Below are 25,412 nucleotides of genomic sequence, written 5' to 3' on the forward strand. Positions count from 1 at the left end.
CACTGAGCCATCTCACCAGCCCCAACATTGAATTTTAAACTTAATGGTTAAAAAAAATCTTTGGAGCATAGATGATTTTGTTATATTCAGAGATTATTTATTTGTCTGTTTGTCTAACCATTTATTTATAAGTTGAGTCTCTTTTGAGAAAAGTGATGGACTAGCATGCATGACTGCTGTGGTAAAGTTCACTTAATGCATCAGTTCCATGACCATAGTAATAGAATTTGAAAGTGACCCAGTGAAAACGCTATACTCCAAGGGGCTTTTGTGATACTGATAAGTTTGAAAGCTCCTAGGTTGATATGAGCGTGTTGGTAGCTGCAAAAGTTGGAATATGCCACCTTCCTACCCATTAGCCGTTTCAAGTTCCTGCTTCAGTGTTGGAAATGACCCTTTCCAAAAAAGCCTAGCAGTAAAAGTAGAGACATCGCTCTCTATGAGTAATGTATTGATCTTTTTCCTTACTGTTTGAATCAAAGCTGGTCTAAATTATACAACTTCCTATCAAGTCAATTTTATATAGGTTCTAGAAGTGATAATATGTGAATATGTATTTATAATGTATTTCCTTTTCATACCAGTAAAAATTACCATTGTATGTACATTTTATTTGTAAATTAAAACATCTTTATATAATTGCCTTAACTTCAGTGTCTAGTCATAAAAGGAAAAGAGAAAGAAATAAAAGGAACGCCAGGGTAAAGTCTCTGAAATGTTTCATATACCTAAGTACTTTCTCTGATGATGCTAGGTTTATTTAGGAATGTTGCCAGAAGGATTTGGAAATTTTTCTAGTCCTGATTAATGGTGGTAGTTTTAATTTACTTTTTTTCGGTTGCATGTCTCTGATTCTCATCCTGTGCAAAATCTAGACTTCTGATTGTTTTGCCGTGGTAACTATTAGCCTATACACTAGGATGTTTCAGCCGTCACCTTAGTCTAAATCTGAACTCCATTGCGAGAGAGTTAATTAGAAACATACTTACTGGCCAGTACTGAGGATTAGAAGGAATTATCTTCAGGAAGTCAGTTTTGATACATATTGTCTTGATTTAGTGGAATGTTCCAGGTTCAGGAAGTATACATCGAGCCTGGAGGAATGAACAGGGATATTTTAATAACCTGAACTTGACATATCAAATTACTTAAGTGAAATGGAAGGAGACACTATGGCTCATCTCATCCAGCAGTAATGAATCCCGCGGCTTGGAATAGCATTCACATTTCACTGTGGAAAGTTCTGCTCTGTGATTTTAAGCAGTGCTTAGTAGAAGCTTTAAAATTACCCCTATATCATGGACTTTCAAATAAACCAACGTCCTCCACTCCTTTCTAAACATACATTAATCAGCACCCAGGATATGGCAAATACTCGTAGGTGTACTCCTGGGTTCCCTTCACACATTGCACCTCTCAGGTCTGAGCTGTGCTCCTAACAGAGTCAGCTCTTTGGTTGTTGGTCTGAAACAGCACTATTTGATTAAATATTATATAAGTTAGTAAGAAATGAGTACACAAAGCCCCCAAGTGTTTTTATGAAAATTAACATGAATTGATTTGGAAAGATTTAATAAAAGTGAGCCACTTATGTACTATTAACTGCTCATTTAGGGTTCGGTAAGACGATAAGTCGTTAGAAGAAAAGTTATAAAAAATTGGAATTTGGCATTTGGATCACTATCCAACTTAAAAAATATTCAGCAAAAAGCTCATTTATTGATTTATTCATTCTAAAATATTTGACACCTACTACGTCTCAGGCATTTTGTTAAGCTGGAGAATGGGCAGCTGAAAAAGGCAAAGTTCTAAGAACAAAGCTGGCTTCCTCCCAGGGCTCCGGCCCTTCCTGAGGAATCAGACACACAAGAGGACTTCAGCGGAACACCCACTGCCGTTGCTGTGTGAGTGTGTAGCAGTGGCGGGAGCTGCCGTGGAATCTTCTAGAAAGGCCTTGGTGAGGCTGCCGTGCTCATGCAGAGGCTTGGCCTGAGGGGGCAGAGTAACGCGAGATGGGTAGGACTAGGAGGAAAAGGCCCTCGTGGCTCTTGCAGGGTGGGTGGTCAAGAGCCCAAGTGCTGAGCATGACTGGAACTGAAGAGTCTGCGGGGGCAGCAGCAGGAGATGCAGCTGGACAGGGAGCCGGCCCAAGATCAGGAAGAGCTTGTCTGTCATTTGGTTTCAGCCTCTTCCGCTGGTCATGATACAGAGATTCTCAGAGACAGGCAATGGACGTGTTTGGCTTTTAGCTCCACTGAATTCATATCTCTGAAGGAATGATCCAGTTGGAAAGTACTTGGCAACTGCTTTGCTTCCGGTTCTTGTGAGGCATGTCCAGTGTTCCGTGTGCATAGTTACGGGAGTGGAGAGCGGGTTCTGGGTATGACACACAAGCCCAACTAAATTTTTAAAAAATCTGGCAGGTGTGGGAATAAAAGCTGTAAGACAGTCTTACAAATTTTTAATATTTAGTATTTATGGAAAACCTTTTTTTTTTTAACCTCTGACTTTAGGTTCAACTAAGACCTGTAAGTCTAAAGGCAAATAAATGGAAATTTATTATTTATTATTATTATTATTATTGGCTGAGGTAGAAACCACCATCCAGATCATAGAAACAATTCTCAGTTGGTTATTCAGTCCATGCCTGAGCAGTTTAGATCTCTGTCTAGAACTTATATTCTGTACTCTTTATGTGAAACTTTGAAACCGTTAGTATTTGAGATAATTCACCTGTCAGTCCAGAGTCTAGACAAGTTTTCTCTTTGGGCATTTTGTGTTACACAGAGAAGTGAAGGCCACAGTAACCTTGGGACCTGGTTTCCGGCCTAAGGATTTTCCAGTTCAGCTGTCTAAGAAGCTCTGAGGCTGGGTTCAAATGTAGGTCACTCTGGCACCTCCACATGCTGCTTCATGTCCTTAGGGACGGGTACTTCCCAGCCCATGCTAATTTTGGTGCCTCGCACCACATCTACGCCCTACCTGCCTACATGCTATAAGTGGCAGTTTAGTTAGTACTCAGAAAGAGAAGCCTGGAACAGACCCCTGCATTTTCAGAGAAGTAAAAGCTCAGGAGAGAGCAAAAGGCCTCCACTGTGGCAGCACCGTTAGATGGGAGCCATGGGAAAGTAATGATCCATGGAGAGTGGGAATGACAAGAAGCTGTGGACAGGCCATGCCGATTTTTGTTTATATTAGTGGTTCCCAAACATTGTCCACCCAGAATTTATTCCTTTTGGCTTTGGGCTGAATTTCACAGACCCCATTTCATTTTATTACCCAGTATGTTTCTGCTTTCATCTTCCATAGGGAATGTTTCTCTGCTTTTGTGTTAATCCTAGGTTTCTCAGTGATTTCTTGTCCCACATTCTTTCTCTGTTCTTCCATCCCTAATACTACTCTAAACAGCCAAATTTTCTCTCTTCTCCCAGTTTATGTCTTCATCTGTCCTCTGACACATTCTGTTCAAAATAACTGCTTAGCTTTTAAAAAATGGGAAAGGAAGTTTTATTTAACAACAAATACTAAGACATTTAGATGATACTTTGAAGCAAAAGTAGTTGTAATCCATATTTATACACTGGGTAAAGACTCCAGATGGAATGAATTAATCAAGCAAAGTGAGCCGATAGTAAGCTAATACTCGCGTGAGGTAGATTACTTACCAGGTGTTTGGAGAGGTGATGGTGTTTTAAGGATTAAAACAATGGAATATTTCATAGAGAAAAGGACTTCTAATCTTAATTACATAAAAACAAAATATGCTTGTGTATCCCAGAAATTAAAACAAATAAAATGATAAAAATATTTTCATCGGTAGGGCAAATAAAATCATGAAAATCTCTTATCCATGAAAACCATTAGATTAATTTTAAAATCATCTACACTTTAAAAGATAGGCAAAAATGTCAGATATAAAGTATGATCCAAAAATACAGTGAATGTTTAAAGTAAATTTTGTATTACAGCAAAAGGCATAATGCCATTAATTCTCCTTGGAATGCTTTCTTTCACTTGGAACACACTGATCGTGTCCTTCTCGTCACAAGGCAGTTCTGAATTCTCTTTCATAGCTTTATTTGCACTGTTATGGCTGCCCTGTTATCTTGAATGGATTCAAAATGTTCACCTTTCCTTCATGTGGACCTGTAGGAAGAGTCAGCAGACACATGGTGTTAGGTCCAGTGAAGAAGGTGGAGAAAGGTAGACCAACATGTTTTTATGTGATTGAAATTGCCACAAACATTTTGAATTGATTTGAACATCGAGGTAGTTATGAAAAGACACAAAAGACTGTTTCAGAAGGAGGCAGTAATGATGGGTAAGTGTGTTCAAAGTGAGGAGGAGTATTTTCAGAGGGATTAATGGCAATATATCTTGTAATATAACTTATTTCAATATGTACATTTTTTAACCATTTTTGATCTAGCACTTAAATGAAAGCAGTATAGAAATATATGAAGAAATGCTCAAAATCCTTTGTAAAAAATGCAAAGTTAGCATTGTAATATAATCAGATGGTGGGGAAAATATGTACAGCTCAGAAGTTGCCACTTCAGTACTTTCAGGTTAGTAGAAATGAAAGCCAAGTTTGACAAGCTAACTGTGAATTTGATATGACTATTGATGCTTTTAATTGTTTTTTTTTTTTTTTTTTTAAGATTCATCGACTGATACCTCAGTAATTTAACAATGTCGTGCTCAATGCTGAGAAGGGTCGTGAATGGAAGTGTCCGGAATGTCCAGACAATTCCCTTGCTTGCCAGAGAGGAGCTTGGTTTTCCCTTTCGCGGGGTCCTACTGTGCCTGCTGTGGCAATTGTGAAGTTTCTGATGACACTTGCCGAGTGCTTATTAGATGCCGAGTTTTAGGTGCCTTGAGTACATGAACTCAATTCAACCCCCAGCCACCCACAGCAATCACCCTCATGTAATAGGAGAAGAACTAGCGCAGGAAAATGTTAACGTTCCAAGGTTCCAACACTACTGAAGAGGGAAATTAGAATGCACCTCTCTGAGGTCTGGTTCTAAGCTCTTGCTCTTTGTTCTTAAGGTCTGTGTCCTTCCCAAGGAGGTGACACTTACAGTAGGCTAATGCACTCGGGTATTTTTTTCTTGTTCTCCATAACTTCTAGAGTGTCACCTGGTGCGGTGGTAGAGAACCATGGCCTGTGTACCATAGCAGGTGACTTGTGTCAGTGCAAGTGCCATAGGCTTCACCGTCATGAAGCTAATATATACTCAGTCATAGGTAAGCATTGGCTGAATGTGTGAGGAGATAATTACTAAGAAAAATAAAACTGCATGCTTGAGGATGTATCCTGTAGCTTAGTCTGTAGCAGTTAAAAAGAAATGCATAAATCTCAACCAACAAGAGAAGAATGGTTATGAAGTCTGTCTGCTCACTTAGGGGAATATTACGTAGCTACTACAAATATCAGTGATTACATTTCCTTAGCAACACACAACCCATAACAGTATGAGGGCCACATAATTACAAAAGAATGCAAATGTAAACTGTGGCGAGCGTAACTATAACTCAGACATTCCTGTGGCTTTACTCATTTGTGGGGATGGATAATAAGCAAACCAAATGTTGCCCAAGTTATGCTTGCCTACCTGTATCCCCAACAAGTGATTGTGATCTGTAGAGCCTGCTCCCAATTTTCCAGCCCAGGTTGGTGAGTTGCAGTCTCCCAGAGCAGCCCCCTGGGTCTTCCCGACAAGACCCTCCGAGGTTACCTGCAGATGGAGGCCCATGGGGGTCCTCACGCTGCACCGTAGAAGTCACCTCCCCGGGGCACTGGTCCACCTGATCTCTACCCCGGTGTCTCTTCATGCATCCTTGAAATGCCAGAGCTGAGAGAAAAGATCTTTCTTTCTTCTTTGATTCCTGCTCTTTGAATCCTGGGCTCCAGAGCAGTGATACTTGTGCCCAGAGTCTTAAGACAACAGAAGATAAGGAGATAAGTGAGCCTTGTCTATTTTGTTGGCTGATATTTTCTAAGTGTCAGAATAATATGTGGCCCACAGTGACCAGACACTGAAATAGTTGTATAATGAGTGGACACCCCTGTTGGAACTTCAAACATCTCTTCTCACTCACTAGAACCGAAGGGGACCAGCGATGGGCCATCAGTGCCCTGAAGAAGCTTCTCCAGGGATTGGAAGTGTTTTCTGTTTACACTCACTCCCTCACAAATATTCCTTCTCATTTTATTGTTCTTGATCTTTCTCCTATTCCTCCTCCCATGTCTGTGCCTCAGAATATTCTTTGTGATACTGTTATTAAAAAGCTCTGAGGTGGACTAACTCATGCATGATCTGCTTGTGCTCTGAGTTGATCTGATATGCAGCTTGTCACCTCTCATCTCAGTTGAGATTTTGTTACCTACCCTGTCACTGGTTGTGATAGACCCAGCTGCCTGTGGAAGAAGACTGACAGGGCTGTGATGAGAGAGTTCCAGGAGCCCCATATCAGGAGAGGTGTGTAAGAAAGAGCCCTGATACAGGGTTAAGGAAACTTGGTTCTTACCCTGTTTCTTTCACTACCCAGCCACGACGTCCACAGTGCACATAACTTTTGTACCTCACTCTTGATCTCTATCAGAAGGTCATTGAATTTTCATGATTTAACAAATCCCTTAAAAGCCTCCAAGAAAATATAGCACTTCATGGAAATAGTTCGAAAGCTGCTTCTCTAATGCACATGTCTTAGTCCACTGTTAGGGTTTATACATCAGTGACCCCCCCCCCCCGCCACCCCACCCTCCAGAGCCTGTGAGCTCATGGGAAATTCTGTGCAGAGGTGGTTGGATCAGGAAAGTGTGATGCTTACGTGTGGATTAGACCACTGATGAGTGAGTTCACAGCTAAAGGTGATGCCAGGAGGTAGGGCCTGGGCCAAGGCGGCGGGTCACCAGGAAGCCATGTGAGAAGTGTGTCTTCCTTCCTCCTTGTTGATCTTTCTCTTTTCTCCCATGAGCATGTCTCCTCTGCCATGCCTTGTGCTGTGCCATCTTGCCTTGGGGCCAGCCAACTGTGGACTGAAACCTTGGTGCACTGTGAACCAGTAGAAAGCTTTCCTTCTTGGAGTGAGTTGCAGGTACTGGTTATTACGTCCCCTTGATGAGGAAGTAACCAAGGCATCCGTCTTCTGTTGGTATAATGGAATGCTAGTGGGGACTTAGAAAGAAAAGGGTTGATTTAGCTCATGATTCTGAGAACCTAGGAGCATGCCACTGGCTCTGTGTGGCATCTGGAGAGGGCATTTCTTGCTGGTTGGGGATCTAGCTTAGGCGTTTTATGGTCTGTGTCTAGATGTCCCCCCCAAGGCCTCATGCAGTTTTAGTTGTTTTGTTTTTTTTTTTGTGGAACTTGGGATTAAACTCAGGCCCTTGCGCTTAGCAGGCAAGCACTTATTCTACTGAGCTATCTCCCTGGCCCCGAGTTGGGGACTTTTTAAGGTAGCTGAACGTAGAGTTTGTGACTGATTTGTGGTTCAGTGCTAGGACTCAGGGTGTTAGGATTAAGGGTGGATGACTTCTGGATCATCCCACTGATTACATTGGCACCACCAAATCCTTGGAGCCTGGCTGCAATGTAAGGGACAGAAAGAGGCTTGTCTCCGCTCTCTTCTCCCTTGTTGCTTTTACTGTCTTCTGCCAGCAATTGGTACCCCCCCCCCATGTTCCACCCTGCCTTGGAGCCAGCTGATTATGGACTGAAACCTCTAAAAACTAGGAGCTTCTAAATCAACTTTTCCTCCTTTAACTTTGGGTGTCTGGTATTTTATCTCAGCAATGAGAGAAAACTCGGACAAAGGATGGTACAGTAGGTCATGTGGCAAGACAAAGCAAGCCTAATAAATACATGTCTCTTCCTTATTGTATAGAGTCATTTGTGCAGCCTGGGGCATCCACTCTGAAGACTTCAAGCCCCAGAACCCGCCAGCCCCCCTATGCACACACTATAAGCATGCTGTGTATCTCTGTGGATTAAGTTTCAGCACGAGTTAGGAAGGAGCAAACAACCTGGTTATAGCAGCTTAAGTTAGATTTCGCTGAAAAAGAAAAAAGGAAGAGGAATGTTAAAAAAGGTGTAGGCACATGCTGCATTTCTTCCACCTGGAATCTTTAGGGCTTTAATGCCAGTCAATTTTTCGTTGAGCTCCTATCTATAAAACACTGTTAAAAAATATAAGGGAAAGAAGGAAACAAAATAATTAGAATACAGCTTTGACTGGTAAAAGATATAGAAATGATGCTAGATAGCCCTACCCAAGTATACAGATGTCTTCAGGACCCCTTCTTCTTCTTCTTCTTCTTTACTTTTTGTTCTTCTTTAGTCTTTATTCTTCTTTCTGGTCCTCTTTCCTTCTTTGAAAGCAAGTTTCTTGCTTGGAGCCCATATTTGGAACAGACTTGAAGGCTACAAGAATTTAACTGGCTATGATGTCAGGGGATTTTACTGCCGTTTTGTGCCCTTAAGTTCGATATGCATGTTGAGGTTTTGACTTTGCAAATATTTAAAAATTCTAAATTTAGGGCGATCTCAAGTCCTTTTCTGAGGCTCAGGAATAAATAAATACCAAGCAGATATAATGAACGTAGTGGGAGCAGGAATTCAGTCTCTGGAGGCAACACAACAGACAGAGTTTACAAATTGTAGCAGTGAAACAAAATTTAAAAGGTTTTAAGGCTTATTTTTCATATTGCTGTATTTAGCTGCGGCTTAAGTGGTATTACTTGGTTTTTGAGAAGGCATTTTGCAAGGCTGCTAGAATGCCAGGCCGCAGTGACTGGAACGGCAGCACGTCCCTTCGGAGGGTGGTAGCAAGGACACAGAGCAGTGGGCTTTGGAGGCAAGAAGCGTCTCTGTGTTAATGAAATCGACTTCATTACTATTGTGTAGTATTCTCACTTGCCCAGCTTGTGTTTACATTCGTCTGCAAAGAACAGCGAGCTTTTTCTGCATCCGTTGAGCATTTCATTAACTCCTTTGTCAGGAAGTCTGAAAGTTAAATTTCAACCAGTGTATAATTGTACATGGAAATAAAAATAAAAGCCCACCACTCACTCTGTTAACCATCGTCCCTTTGATGCAGAATGCAGCTGGCTGGGTCTCATGGATTATTTGTTTAAAATACTTTTATCCCTATTTTATGAGGACATGTCTGCAACACATGAAATTACGTTCATCTTGATTCTTCTTTATTCCCCTTGTCAATTCCATGGATCCCCTCCCTCTGTCCATAGCTCTCCTTTCCTCATTTTCATTATTGTTATCATTTTAAATTCATATTGATGACATACAGTGCTAAATTCTTTATGGGTATTTGGTACATATACATGGCATGTCTTAAATTGATACCTTCGTTCACCTCTCCCCTTGCCCTTGGTCTCTTGGAAACTCTCCCTTTGCAAAAGTCCTACCTCCTCCTTTCCTTCTGTTAGACTTTTATTTTGCTCATTATTTACACTTTGCCTTGCACAAAGGAGAGTGCTATAGAATAGAACTGAACTCTTCCCCTTGTGTTAGATGAGATGAAGAAACAGGAAAATCAGTGTATTTGCTAATCTGATTAAATTTTGAGAACCAGAATTTTTGGGATTAAAAATAAAAACAACCTGTGGATTCTATCACCCAACCATCTCATGAGGAGACTCAATCTACAAAGTAAGAACACTTGCCCCAGTTTTTGTAGATTGCTTTCAGGGAAGACTGTACATTGAAGGTGTCTGGGATTTCTTGTTTACCCTAAAGTTTGCAAATGTTGCTACATTTTTCCTGAAGATGAAAGAGTCTTGAGGTTTGGGAATGATGAGGAGATGGCAATGATGGCAACATCTGTGATGAAGAATGTGAAGTGGAATTTGGTGACGTGCTCCGTATGCTGAGCTCCTTAGATTATGCAGCATATAAAGCCAGATAAAGTAGACAGGCTACAGCTGTGATGAGGTTGGTGCTACAGGAACAGAAAACTGTAAACAGATTTGAGATGAAGGCTGGCCCAGTCCCACTTGGAAGCTTCGGTGCATACGATAAGGCTTCCTAACTCCTGGATTATAAGCAGAATGCAGCCTTCAAATACTAACGCCCATCAGCATTAAAGACTAGTGTTCCTGGAACTTCTGTTTGTATTATGATACAAATGATAATGACACTTGTTGGAATCTGTATTTGCTTTAAACATGGGCATATTGTTTTTAGTATTTGATCTGTAAAGATGGAAGGGAAGTGGTTGTCTTAATTTTAAAGCCAAGATGACTTCTGTTTGATCAGGTTAATGAAACCAATGGTTAAAAAATAATCTTTAAAGCCGTGCCCCTTGCATCTCATCACCATGTTGCTTCATGAAGGGGACGGCCTAGGGTTCTGTGGGTGGGTGCTCTGAGGGACTTTCTTTTTAATGATTTCCTTCATCCAACACATTCATAGGCTTCAGAATGTCCTTATGTCTTCCGGGATGCCTTGTTTGCTTTCTAAAACGTTGGCCTTTCCCTCTACAGTTTAAAATGACTGGTTACTATGAATACTTTTGTTGTCCTTTTTGTTTCCTATTTTTGTCTTTGTAAAATACAAAGTAGAAAATACTTTTTGATAGTAAAACTATAATGTATTTTAACATCTGCTGTGTAATGCATGCACATATCCTGAGAGGGTGGGGAGGCCCAAGGAGATGCTCATTGGCAGGGAGAGCACAGTAGGTACCTTTTGAACTAAAGCAATTCCTGTTCCTCCCAACTACCTCTGAAATTCAATTTCCACCTTTACATGTGCTATGGAGAATACTAGTCTCCTCTCACATGTCTTAAAATCATCTTTCACGGGCTGGCCAGATGGCTCAGCATTTTAAAGTGCCTGCTTAGGCAGACACAGAGGTTGGTGGTTTGATCCCTGGCTGCTGCGCTGGCCCTGCCCCAGGGCAATTGAGACTGGGCATGGTGGCACATGCCTGTAATCCCAGTGTTTGGGAAGCTGAAAATAGGAGAATCACTATAAGTCTGATCTGTGTAGTGAGACCCTATAGTCCCTGTAGATCCTACACTAAATGCAAAAACAAAAACAAAAAAAAAAAAAAACTTCCATTTAGAATGATAATAAATGTTCAGTGAACTTGAAGTTAAGCCTTCCAAAAGTTTAACTTGAATCTTGCTAATCTTGAATGTAAAATAAGGTCTGGGAACTCACACTCAATTTACAGCCTACACTTAATGTACACATAGTACAAGACCCTGCGTCTTACCTTCTTCCTCTTCTTGGTTTTTCCTTGGGTTTAATGGTCTGCTTGACTTGCTCTACCCTGCTCTTGAGTTTTAACCTCTTACCCCTCTCTGTTGCACTGTACCTACCTATGTGGACTGCCTGCTATCCCTGTGGCCAGAAATAGGCTCCAGGGCCACATGCCCCTCTTCACCCTCTTCTGTCCCCTTCCTCGTAGCCACCTGTCTCTGGGCACACCAGCCTCTGCTTCCCTCTGGCCTTTCTAGACTGTCCTGCCTCACTAATGGCATATGCTATGCATTCTTCTGCAAGTACTCTTCTGCCAATTTTTCATATTACTTTATTCTTCTCCTTTTTTTTTTTTTTTGTGCATAACTGGGGCAGGCCGTTGGGCTTGCCAGGGAAGTGCTTATTCCACTGGGCCATCTCCCCGGCCCCAATTCTTCTCCTTTTAGACTTAGTGTGAGTGTCCCCTCCTTACATAGGTTGCTGTAGGTCACCCTGTCTCATATGTAGTTTTGACTGAGTCCTTGAGTTAGTACAATTAGCAGGTAGATAATCAAGAATTGCTGGCAGGAGGTTTTAGAGCACGACAGTTGTCACCTACATGCCATGTGGAGAAAACACTCTGCATAGCTCTTCCCTTACCGTAAGTACAGGAGGAGGCCTTTTCAGTCCTAGCATGCTTTCTGACTTCCTTTTTTTTTAAAGAAGGGTGACGCATACTGGATTGAAAGGCAAGCATTTGTTTTGTTTAGGTCCATAAAGTGAGCAGTAGTTTACTGAAATCTGTTTTGCGTGTTTTACTGCTTTTGGTGCAGTGGTGCTAATCAAGCCCAGGGTTGTGCATGTGCTAGCAAGTGCTCTACCCCTGAGCTACACCCCAGCCCAGCATTTAATTGTTACAAACATACGCGTTACCTGAAAGCATTAATCCAGTTTCTGACCCAATGTGGGAAGACATAAAGTGAAAACTTTTACTTTGTGCAAGTATTACTGCCCCCTTCAAAAGGATGTCATCCAGTGTGCTAAGGTCTCTCAGGAGACGCTGCTTCTAGTCAGAGAGTTGAAGCACCTATTGAGATCGAATTCATGGGTGTGTCTTGTGAAATGACAGCTGTAGGTTTCCATGAGATGGAGGTCAGCCTTTCCTGTCCTGCCATGGCCAAAGTAATTGGGAATGGTGTTTGTACATTCCTGATACAGCATGGCATGCAGTACCAGGAATCGAACCCAGGTCCTTGTGCTTGCCAGGCAGAGACCTGGGTTGGGAGGATTCTTCAGGGCATCCTTCAAGAAGACCAAGAACACTTCCAGAGTGTCTCTTGTGAACTAGCATCTCTAGTATTGCTATAGTCAGCTCAGATAACAGAAAAGAAAGGAGTAGATTATACTTTTCATTAGCATAAATTTATAGAAACTTCACCTGTGTTTTATAGAAACACAGTCATTAATATTTATTCACCTAAACTACATTCCAGTGTGTGACTCCATGTGAATGTTCTTCAGCCAAATTTTTCTTATTTCTTTTCTTTTTTAGAATAACAAAAGATGATTTGTTTGGGGAGAAAAGATGGAAAAGGAAGAGGATAGACAGCTACTGTGAGGTGGTAGGGAGCGTCAGAACTGAAAAGCCAAATTTCTTGAGCACCACAAGGTACTTCACAGACTAGAGTAGATGGAGAAATGCAACCGAAGCACTTAACATATTTAAAACTCCAAATTCGTCTTCTCCTAGCCAGGATATTTTTACTCATTTTGACCTTTATTGAGGCACTATGAGTGGTGGTCATGAAATTACTCTTTTGGGAATAACAGACCAAAGGCCCACATAGCTCGTGTTATTTGTGGTAGTTCCCCGGTGACCCTGTGATGCATTATACTAAATCACAGCGATGGCCAATGAAATGTCACACTGACAAGGAATGAAATTTCTCAGCCAGCATTCTATGTTACATCTTCCAGCTAGATTTTCTGAAATATATGTAGCATAGCTGACTTACCGCTAGCATATACAAGCTTGTCAAGTCAACCTGAGAGATGACTGATTCTTTTTCCTCTTTATGTTCTAAATGGTTCTGTAGAACTTGGCAGCGTAGATGTTGCATCAGTCAACGGTGTTTTGAGAGGGGTATGAACTTACAGAACAGAAAGAAACTGTTCATAGCTAACTCTTAGAAGTTTGTAGGTTGGCTTTAAATTTGTTTTCTTTGATGTAAAAGACGACTTAGGTGTAAAAAGATTACCTGCCACGAGGGGCTCCACATGTAGTTCTTGAGCTGAGGCAAAGAGCTTTATATTGTAGTTGAGATTTTTGAAAAAATGCTGGAATAAGAGAATGGGTATTTCTCATTCATGGATGGTTATGAATAGTGGCCTTTTATTGGTTGAAATAAGTCATGCAGAAACTGTTTCCTTTCTACCTGGAAAGACAGGGTTATTGGAGTTCAGAGTCTTTAAATTTTTAAACAGAAAAAGTGAAAACAACAATATAAGTTTCAAAACAGGTCAGCAGGAGAGTAACAATAATTAATAGATTGCATATTGTTATATTCATAGTAGTTGTTCAGAGTACACGATATAGGCATGAAATATTGTCCAAACAAGCATTAGTACAACATTTTCTTTTCAATGAACTAAGAGAAACTAGCTATATATATGGGTTTTATTTCACTCATGATATAGCCTCAAGTTGCATCCATTTACCTCTAAAGGCCCAAATTTATCTTTCTTTGTAGTTGAGTACTATTCCACTGTGTAAAAATACCACATTGTTTTTATCTCTTTCTCAGTTGATGGGAATTTGCTTTGTTTCCAAGATGTAGCTATTACAAATTATGTTGCTATAAGTGAGGGTGCACATATATTGCTCTGGAATACTTTTATCCAGAAGGGGAATAGCTGGGTTCAATGGGACCTGTAATCCTGGTTTATTTATTTGGTATAGGGTCTCATTATGCAGCTCAGACTCACAGTGATCCTCCTGTCTCAGCCTCCCAGTGCTGGTGTTACAGGCATGCATCACCACATCTGGCTTCAGTGTCCCAAGTTTCAGGGCCAGCATGGCATGCAGTACCAGGAATCGAACCTGGGTCCTTGTGTTTGCCAGGCAGGTGCTTAGACCACTGAACTGTCTCCCTAACCTGTAATCCTCATTTTTTAAAGGAATCTCCACAGGGATTCCAAGGTGGTTGTACCCAGTCTACACTCTCACCAACAGTGGAGAAGGGTTTGTTTTTCCCCACAACCCTGCCAGCATTTGTTATTGGTTGATTTCTTGATGATAGACATTCTTTCTGGGGTGAGATGAAATCTCAGTGTTGTTTCAATTTGCATATCTTGAAAAACCAATGATTTGTTAAGCAGTTTTTCAGATATTTATTTGCCATTTGTATTTCTTCATCTGAGAAGTGTCTATTCATCTCAGATGCCCATTTTTTAAAATTCGGTCTTTGAATTTTTGGGGTCCTGATTTTTCTTCAATTCTTTATATTTTCTAGATACAAGTCCTTTGTCTGAGGGACAACTGGCTATAATTTTTTTCAGTTCATAGGTTTTCTTTTTATTCTGTTGGTGATTTCTTTTATGGTATAGAAAGTTTTTTAATAAGGTGAGATTCCATTTGTTGATTCTTTTTGATGTCTTCCATGCAGTCTAGATTTTGTCCAGGAAATCTCTGTCTATACTTTTAATATTTATGCCTATTTTCTAGTATATTTAGTGTGTCTGTTTTAATATTTGGATCTTTGATCAACTTTGACTTTAGTGCATGGTGATAGACATAGGTCTAGTGTTAGTCTTTGACATGTGGAAAGCCAGTTTTTCAGCATCACTTATTAAAGAGACTTTCTTCCAGTCAATGTATTTGGCTCCTGTGTCAAAGATAATGTGGTTTAGTGTGTTTCAAATTGCATCTCTATCTTCTGCTGTGTTCCACTGATCCTCAGGCCTGTTTTTGTTCTCTTCCCTACCATGTTGATTTTATTACAGTAGCTTTGTAGTATAACTTAAAGTCAGGTATTGTGAAGTCCCCTGCTTTAGTTTTTGTTTCCCAGAATTATTTTTGCTATTCTAGGTCTCCCCTGGTTCCAAATGAATTGTAGGAATGTTTTTTCTAGTTCTGTAAGGTATGCAAGCAGTATTTCGATTGGGATTATGTTAAATCTATATAACAGTCTTGGGAATAGAGTCATTTTCACTATGTTGCTTCTTCCTATCCATGAGCAAGGGATAACTTTCATTTTCTGGTATCTTTTTTTCTATGTTCTTGTTTTCAGACTACTGTAGTTTTCAATGTAGAAGTCTTTTACTTTTTTGTTAGATTGATTCCTGCTGCATCCCAAATTTCTTTTTGGGATAAATGCATTTCTTGAATGTAGTATATTGTTGGAGCTTGTTTCTTGATCCATTCTGCCAGTCTGTTTCTTTGGATTGGTGGCTTGAGACCGTTTAAATTGATGTCTCTAGCTGTTATACTAGGAAACTGTATGTAAAGTTTTTCCACTTAGTAGAGTGATTTTACCTATCATGCAAGAAGGCAGGGTTAAGAGGTCTGGGGGAGAACGGAGAGATGAGTGAGGTTAAGTATAGTAGGAACAAGTGTGGTGTGCATAGGATGATCTTTCAAGTTTGGGTTAAGTTTAGAATAGAAATGAGACAGATTGGAAGAGAAAACCTGGGAACATTGAAATGAACTAGAAAGAGAAGAGACAATGTTTAGTTACATGAAAGTCTCATAAAACCAAGCAAGATAGTTGACAAAACAAAGGAAGAAATTGAGTAAGATAATACAAAGAGAATGTTTAGAGATCTAGATTGTGAATGACAGAGAAGTTGGAAAAGAAAAATAAAAGAAAAAAGAGGAAAAAGGAAACAAAAATAAGCACATACACAGGAAAAAACAACAAACATACAGCAAGAAAAACAAGGTGGCAAAACAGAATAGAGAGAAAAAGAGATAAGGCAAAAAACAAAATAAATACAAACAACAAAAACAAAAAACAGAACAAAACACATTAACCCAGCCAACTACCAAGAGGAAAACTCATCAGGCAGAGAAAAATAAACACAGTGAGATTCCTCCAGTAGCTCAAGTTTAATGGTAGGTCCAAATGTGATCCTATGATGTGGACTGAAGCCACGATTGCAGGTGAATTTATGCTGGATTTGGAACTGATCTTTGGATCTGGATTTGGGGAACAAGATTAGTGTTCTGTGACTGGAGTTTTCCTCAGCCATATAATAAAGAAAAAAGAAGAGAGGAAAAAAAAAGATAGAAAAGAAAGGGGGCAACCCTGCCCACCTGCTTGTATTTCACATGTCTTTGTCCTCAAGCACAAGGTTGGTTCACCTAAGTTGCCACCTGTTGCCTTGTGTTGTTACCATTGCCTCAGGCTTTTCCTCACCACTAGTCCTGTCAGTCATCCATCCTGTGAGCTCTAGCAGGGGCCCTGCTGTGTTGCTGGCTTTCCCACCAGTCTTTGGTACCTAAGTCCCATCGATGGTGGGTGCCAGCCTCAGACTCTCCTCCCTCCAGTTGTGTCAGCTTTGGGTCATTGGCAGAGGAGAGGTGGGAGCCCAGGTCCAGTTCAGAGATTATTGACATTTTCCTTTATGTGACTGTGGACCTTGAAATAATCCTAGGAAAGCTATCCTAGTGTTTAAAGATAGAGATAAATAAAACTAATGTCATGTTAGATTTCAAAGTCTACTTTTGATACCAATTTAGTACAATTCATTAATGTTTCTTTGTTAAAATATGTGTATGTATATAAAGTAATTCTAGTATAGTTATAAGTTGAACTTTTTTTTTTTTTTGGTACTGGGGATCAAACTCAGGAATCGCTTGCCAGGCAAGTGCTTATGCCACTGAGCTATCTTCTCTCATTTTGAATCTTAATAATCAATGGAAAAGTTCTGTGACCTTTAAATGTTTTTGTAAGAATATCTAAAAAATTGTATTGTTGCTTATAAATACAGAGAGCGATGGAAAGCAAACCCAATATTCATTCAGTGGTTTATAGTTTAAAACATTAGAAACTTTGAATTAAAATGTTTTAATTCTTTGTGTAAAAGTAATCAAGAATAATTTGAGCACTATTTGCATTCTACTCACTATATAGCTTGTGAAATTGAGTACCCTTTCCTCTCAGTGAATGGTCTTTGTTGTGTGCCTTCTTGAATTTGGACATAATGTTGGAATTTGATCCGGAGTTGCAAAGTCTGTGACACAGCGCTGTTCAGTTTTCTTTCTGCTGTTAATCACTTTGATTGCTGGGCTGCGCTTTTCCGTTGGCCTGCACTGTCTTTTCATTATCTGCTCTGTAGGATGCCCAGGGATGAGGCAGCAGCATCACTGTCTGTTTTGCTGTCTGTGCCTGAGTAATGGATGGGCGCTGTAACCAAGCACAGCCAGACCTGGAAAGACGCGACGTGACTGGTCATTGGTCATGATGCACTTACCAAATGATGTGTGGACCAAGGAGCTTGATGTGACTACTGAGTTATGCACAGTGGTCACTGAAAATACATGTGTATTGGTGCCATGCAAAGCAATGAGTACCTGTAGTCCAACTATAAATTACTTGTAGTGCCTTTAAATGTTGGTCTGGTCTCCTTTGCTTTTCCCCAGTATATATGGAGCCCATCCAGTGTAGCCAACCTGTAAATTAGAAATTCAGTTCAGAGTTGGACTTGAAGTTATGAAGTCATTGACTTATCCTTGGGGTTAGCTTTGGCTTCTCTTATCTGAGACCTCCCACCCTTATCCAACATCAGTGAAAGGATTGCCAAGACCCTATCAGCACATGTCATTTTGAGCAGATGTGCAGCATGAGTATTGAATAGTTTTTGTGGTTGTCACTTGGAAAGTTTTTTCCCTACTCTTTTTTTCCTACCCCATGTTTCCCCCTCTTCCCTGGCCTGGTCATTTCCTCCTGTGCTTCATCTCCAAATTCTACTTGTCTCTTCTCCTAAACTGTATTACATCACGTTCTTTTCCATGCTTGGTGGCATCATCCTAATCTGTGTAGTTTTCAATGTGTCATGGAATTATCATAATAGTTTCTTGACTTTCCTGCCTTGCCACTTTCCTCTTCAACTAATCCTACATGCCATCCCCCAAGTAATCTTCCTAGAACACCCTTGCCACCTTGCTTAATCCTCTGCTTGGGGCTTCTAAAATAACTCACTCATTGCAGAATAAATTTTGAACCCACTTGCTGGATCTTTAAAAACATGCATTATCTTTCTCAATTGCCTTATTTTAGTTTCTCATCTGATCCCTTTCTTCCTTCCAGAGCCCAGGATTTCAACAGGATGGATTGCTGAAATGACACTTTGCCTCCTTTTGACAGCATCTCACTCAAATTACTCTTTAGTATTCTAAATGTTGCCTGATTTTAAATACTTAATTCTAAATGTTCTCTTCTATGAAGTCCTTCTTGTCTTTGTAGAAATGTCTTTTCTCCTCTCTGAAGTACTAATGTGTTTATTTCACATTTTCCAATTGTCACTTATTTGCTGATCCATATTTTAGTTGCAATATATGATTTAATCTCTCCAGTTAGCTTTTAAATTCTTGAAGGTAGGAACTGAGTCTCTTAGGCTACTTAGAATGATGTTTGACAAAGTGGTAGCCACAAATCCATTTGTTCAATGCAGGATTCCCTTGGACCTTAATCACTTCTTCTAGATTCTGAGTGATGTCATATTGGTAAACTATAACATGGTAAATTTTTTGCCTCACAGAGCTCTAGCCCTGTGAGGCATACAGAGTAGTTAGGTGGCTTTTATGTAGCAAATGGTGTGATGTGATGGGTTGGTAAACAAGCTTCTGTGAAAGTAGGGAGAAGTGACTGGAAATGCTTCCAACAAAATCAAACATTGAACAGAGTCTACAAGAGAAGTAGAAAGTCAGGTGGTTACGGGGCACCAGATAGTGTTTTCCGGGAAGAGGGTTCAGCATGGACAGAGCTCTAGACTAGACATTGGGCACTGAATGGAGTTGACTGTCATCAGTACTATGGGCAGTGAGGTGTGATTCTTAAAGGGGTTGCCAGAAGAGTAAGGGCTCTGTGTTGGGAGGGAAGTAGTCATTTGGTAGCTATTTGGAAGGGTGGACTTCTAGGACCAGACATTTGGATAGATGACCATGTTTATTAATTTATGTTTTGGGGTTGGGCAGAGGTCTTGGAGGTGAGGTGTTAGGCTCTGTTTCAGATACTTTGAGTTTGGGGTGCCCATGGAATGTCTGTTTAGAGATAAACATGGGTAGTTGGAAGCTCAGCAGAACTTGTTGGCCAAGAAATACAAATTTGGGTCACTTCATCATAATGACAGCATGAAATCATAGAAGAGTGTGTAGGGTTAGTGAAGATGATTTTAAAGCCAAACCCTAAAGCACATCAATATTTAAAGGAAAAGCAAAAAAAAAATGTTTGAAAAGACTATTATGATGAGATACGGAAGGAGTAAAATAAGTAGGTGAGAAATAGTGGAAAATGAGGTTGAAATCTGTCTATTGGATTTAGCAACACAGAGCCTACTAATGCTCTCAGGAAGAACAGTTTCTGTGCAAAAGGTGGCTCAGGACAGGAGGGCTGGTCTGGTGTAAGATAGAGTGTAAGGTAGGTTGAGAATTGAACAGATTGTTCTTCCAAGAATGTGGTCATGGGCAAATGGATGTAAAGAGAGCAGATGATGGAAGGAAATAGAATTTGGGGGCTTTGTTTTTTTAGTGGGTGGCGATCTGATGATGTTTAAAGACTTATAGGAAAAATTCATTAGTGAAGATGAGGTTGACCACCAGTTGAATTTAGCCAGAGTTAAAACTCCTCTTAAAAGTCTTCATCCAATGTGTCCTTTCATATTTTGATGTTATAAACCAGTGAACTCCAAAATGAGAATCACTGTGCTATTTCTAGGTTTTGATGGACTCTCTATACTCTAAGAAGATTACAAATTCCTATAAGGAGTGTTTGAAGCTATCTTACACCTTTGTTCCAAGTATTACTTGGGCTATTGTCATATACAGAATAGAATTTGAGCAGATTATATTTTCATCATTTTTCTACTCTTTGAGCAAATGCTTATGTAATGTCCACTGTATAATAGACTTTGTTCTAGGTACTACGGATATGATTATTCAGCAGAAATTTCTCTCATTCCCAAGGAGATTATAATTTAGGGAGGCATCTACTCAGGAGACACCTAGGAAGCTTATGTTAAATAAGCAAACAAAGTAAGTGCAGAATGTGAAAGGTACTTAAAATGGCATGGTGATAACCATCCTCAGTGGCTACTTGATATTATTTTCCTTTGAAATTCTTCTTTATATCGTTGCAGAAATACTATCACAAGCCCCTAGAGAACTGTGACTTAAATTGGAAAGAAAATAATTAACAAGCAGTAGAGTCTCTTTTGAGCATAGGATTTACTCCCTAGGGTGTCATTTAAGTTAGTGGGAATACAGTAGTTATAATTGTATATTTGGGGGTTGTATATTTGGGGGTTGTATATTTGGGGGTCTTTGTTGATTATTACCCTTTGAGAAACACACCAACCATCTCCATTTTCCCTTTTCCATTTCAGTAATTTGCCATCTTCCATGTATGAATGGTGGCCAGTGCAGTTCAAGGGACAAATGTCAGTGTCCTCCAAACTTCACAGGAAAGCTTTGTCAGATTCCAGTCCATGGTGCCAGCATGCCTAAACTTTATCAGCACTCCCAGCAGCCAGGCAAGGCGTTGGGGACACACCTTATCCACTCTACGCACACTTTGCCTCTGACCATGACTAGTCAGCAAGGAGTCAAAGGTAAGCTTTTTCCCTTATTTGACCCATTCACCAGACCTCTGTTCCCCCGTCAGGACCATGTAGAAGCCACATCTCTGCAGATGGCCTGGGCTGATATCGAAACAGGAAGGATGGGTGAACCCAGCTGTGTAATTGCAGGACTTTCTAAGCAGAAGAGAATCGGCATGTGGGACATAAGAAAATAAAAGGCAGCCTGTTCTTGTCATAGAGCTACTTAACATGAGTGACACTGCTTTGACAAGGCCTAGGAAGGAGGAAGAAGGACACGTCAGTTTTCTGGCTCTCATAGTCTTAATGTATGAGTGGGTCACGTGGTACCTGCTGAGGAATTTTGTACTCGAAGAGTATGCAGTTTCATTTCTAAGTGGTCATCTAACCTCACTGAGTTGCTGTTCGTTTATGTGTAGGGGAAGGTAAACTAGGTCACTTGGAGCTCAAAAATTCTATGACTAATTCATTCTTTTAAGTCTGGCATCTTTATAAATGCACAAGTTTTAAAAGGAGGTCAGAGCAGTGTTACTGGCTCTTATTTGTTCAAACTGGAATCTTTGTAATAATATGAGATTTTGTTTTAAGGGGTAGAAGTAAATCTAGTTACAAATACAAAACATGCTTTGATGTGCTTTGTGTACATGTGTGTCAAAAGCACAAAATATATGCATACTATATTAAGAGAATTATGTATGAAATTGGATTTATACTTTCAATGGAAAATATAAATCCTAAAATTTTGACAATGGAAATCTTATGGGAATGTAAAAAGTAATTAAAGCCCTGATCTTTATTATCATTTGTTAAATTATACCCACCAATGCAACCAATGGTGTAAATGTAGTTTTTATGCTTCTACCAAAAAGAATAGTTTTGTATCGTGAATATGTTATTGTTAGAGACTTTGGTGTCTTTATTATTGCAGTTTTATATTTTAAAAATTATATGTGCTGCTGAAGCAAGCACTATATTTTAAAATTATAAATGTAGATTTGTCATTTTAAGTATAGTATAGCTTTTGATTTTTAAGAGTTCTGTTAGCCATGTAGCAAAAACTGTACATATTAATAAGTTATCCTGTGTGTGTATATGTGGATAAGTGTGTGCATGAAATTTACTTGCACCTTTAAAAATTTTAACTTTCCTTTTCATTATTCACAACTAATGAGTTCTCCTCTCCATCTGTTTCAGTGAAATTTCCTCCCAACATAGTCAACATCCACGTGAAGCATCCTCCTGAGGCTTCTGTCCAGATACATCAGGTTTCAAGAATTGATGGCCCAACAGGCCAAAAAGTCAAAGAAACTCAACCCGTCCAAACCCAGGTTTCATACCAGGGGCTTCCCGTGCAGAAGACCCAGACTGTGCACTCCACATACTCCCACCAGCAGGTCATCCCCCACGTCTACCCCGTGGCTGCTAAAACGCAGCTTGGCCGGTGCTTCCAGGAAACCATTGGGTCACAGGTAAGCGGCAGTGCCGCGCCTGCTCAGCAGGTGCTCTGGACGTGGTGCCACTCTTATAAAATGTCAGAGTGGGTAACAGTGATCTTCTATGGAAGAGGTGGTCAGATTATGGCCAGTGGACCTATTGTTATAAGCAGCATATTATTGAAGAATTAATACTGATGTACACATGGTCTGCGCCCACTTGTGTGCTGTATCAGAACTAAATTGGTTCTGATGAGATCATACGGCCCGCAGAATTGAGAATATTTGCTGTGTGGCCCTTTACAGATGGAACCTGCCAATCTGTGATGTATAGAATTGATTTTAAGTAATACAGTGAAACTCAGAAATGTTGCTGCAAGTCCGTGACAGACTGTTTATATTTTTTTCAAGTAGGATGATTTGTGTATAAAAATGTGTCAGGCATGAGATATTCTACAAAGATAATCAAAAATGTTTGTGTTTTATAATTTCCAGGTTCATAGGTATAGTTGAGTTTTGACCCCATTGTGCATAGTCATTCATTGCCGTCTTTCATATTCTTATAAAAATGTCTAACTAAAATGGCATGGGGGCTGGTGAGATGGCTCAGTGGTCTAAAGCACTTACTTAGAACAAGCTTGGCAGAGCACAGGGACCACGGTTCAATCCCCCAGCACCACATGCCAGCCAGCCGCGCCCCCTAGTGGACTGAGCTGGCCACACACACACACACACACACACACACACACACACACACATAAATAAATGAATAAAATTTAAAAAAAAATAAAAAAAATGGCATGCATGAACTTTTTGAAGTTCATTTTAAATATCACTGGACTGGATTTACTGTAACTTTAGGCATGTATTTATATCAGAGATTGAGAGATAGACTAAAGCTTCTTAAAACTCATTACTGAATATGCCTAGTGAAGGCAATCTAAACATTTTGATTTCTGTACTCTAGCCATTTAGAAATTATGTGATAATGATATAGGATTTGTCATATGGTTCTCCTTCCATCCTTTGGTTTTGGTTTATTTATTTTATACAAAAACTATTCATAGGCTTTTGTTGTTTATTGAATAGTTTCCAAAATATTCAGAAAGAGGGAGCAAAAGAAGGAGGGAGAGACTGACTGACTGGCTAAAGGTAGGGTGGACATGGAGACTGAAAAAAACAAAGTTGGGTATAATGGAATCAATTGCTACTGCTGTAGAAACCTGAAAAACATGTTTTGGCCTTAATTCATTTTAGCATTATTCCATTTCTTTTAGGACAGTGGTGGAGAACCTTTTAGAGCTCTCACTGATAAGAAACAGCCTGGTGCAGCATGCACGTCATAGGTTTGCCACCACTGTTGTGGGACAAGGGAAAATAGGGAAAATTGGTTAGTGAAACAGAATGACAGGCAGGGGACAGGAATGGAAAGGGCACCACGGGGAATTAGGAGTTCTTAGAGGAGGCCCAGCAATTTGTGGCAGGGAACCAATTTTCTAATCTGCAAAGTGGAGACAGGAATATGGATTTTGGTTAAGATTAAAGAAGATAATGCATGTGAGCCCATGTTTGCAAATGCCGTAGAACGATGCAGATATTAGAGGATGCTGAGAATACAGTTAAACTGAAAAATAGTCAGATTAGTTGATATTTGTCATGTGACTTCAGCAACACCAAGAAACCCTGAGTATTCCACATCCAACCTTTATCTGCCTGTGGATACCTGAAGTGCCAGCAGCTGGGAAGCTGGTATGGCTTTTCATTCCTGTGATGGAGTCCAAATTAGCAAATGCTTTGGGAGGAGGAACATCATCAGTTTAATTTTAGTTTAGAAATGACTGGATTGTCAGTGGTAAGAGCATGTTTTAATAGGAACAATGAGGGCGATGATAGACTTCATACATTTCATAGTTTTGCCCCACACCAGCCTTGGAGAGGGAAGATGTATTCAGTGCCATTTGCATTATTTAGTCATTCCAGCTTAGCTTGGTCATGGAGAAAGGAAAAGCAGATCCTTTTAAAACTGTGTGCCCAGTCTCTTTCTCCTCAGTTTCCAAGTTGGAATACAGATGACCAAATGTAAGACAATGAGGCATAACGAACTTATTTGTCAGTCATCTTAGGCAAATGATGGCTAACTAGAAAAGATAAGCAGAAATTATTTACCTATAACCCTAAATAGTGCTATGCAGTTGACATGAGTTGGGGGAATGGATGGGGTTACTCAAATAATCCAAATGTGGTGGGATACTTTCGCCTTATCTGGATACTTCTCTAACTTTTGGTCTGCATGATCCAGACAGTGATCTCAATACTTAATTCATTTTGCATGTGTAGCCACCAACACACAGCTGCAGAATGAGACCTATTTTCTCAAAACACTCTCAGCACATCTTCCTATTTCTGTTCATGAGAAATATTGCTGGATGCTTATGGTTGGCCATTTCATTTGTGCAAGAAGGAGGACTCAAGCATTTCACAAAATGCATTGTTGGCAAATGATCGATAGTATACAGGTATGTTCTATGGAGATGGCTAAACACATCTGTGCTTCATTGCTGTGATTGGTTTGAAGATATAGCCCAACTGAGAGTTAGCAGTAGAGTTTAAATGAAGGGCAAAAGCATACAACAGCAGAACTGTGTGTGTGCAGTCTATTACTCTGCTCACTGGGAGCGTTCTGATGAGCTGCAGAGTTCAGTTATTGAGACTGGTAACCCAGTAGGAGCCTCCATTTACATGTTGCTAGAAGTCATGTAAAAAATAAATTTGGCAGAGATAGTACTTGCTTCTGTGGTACATTCTTAGAATTCGGTTCATAAACTTGGAATTGAAAACCCAAGATGGACTTTGATTGGTGTATTTAAGTTTAGGGAAGCTGTGTAGAATGCAGTTTCAGAATTGTTTGGATGATGGAGGAAAATGAATCATTGGTTAGCCAAAGTAACTC

The 25,412-nt window shown here is 40.0% G+C and overlaps 1 protein-coding gene across 4 annotated transcripts in view; it reads left to right on the forward strand.

Annotated features, from left to right (window-relative positions):
- Nucleotides 1-25,412, forward strand: part of Ltbp1 (latent transforming growth factor beta binding protein 1) — a 239,592-nt gene that overhangs the window by 27,217 nt on the left and 186,963 nt on the right. For all 4 annotated transcript variants that reach the window (XM_004627602.2, XM_023711174.1, XM_023711172.1 and 1 more), the window contains exons 2-3: nt 20,817-21,041; nt 22,224-22,498. In XM_004627602.2, the coding sequence (XP_004627659.1) occupies nt 20,817-21,041; nt 22,224-22,498 (500 nt within the window). The remainder of the gene's footprint in view (nt 1-20,816; nt 21,042-22,223; nt 22,499-25,412) is intronic.

This window comes from Octodon degus, unplaced genomic scaffold (assembly GCF_000260255.1).
Source record: "Octodon degus isolate 3935 unplaced genomic scaffold, OctDeg1.0 scaffold00020, whole genome shotgun sequence".
NCBI classification, from domain to species: Eukaryota; Metazoa; Chordata; class Mammalia; order Rodentia; family Octodontidae; genus Octodon; species Octodon degus.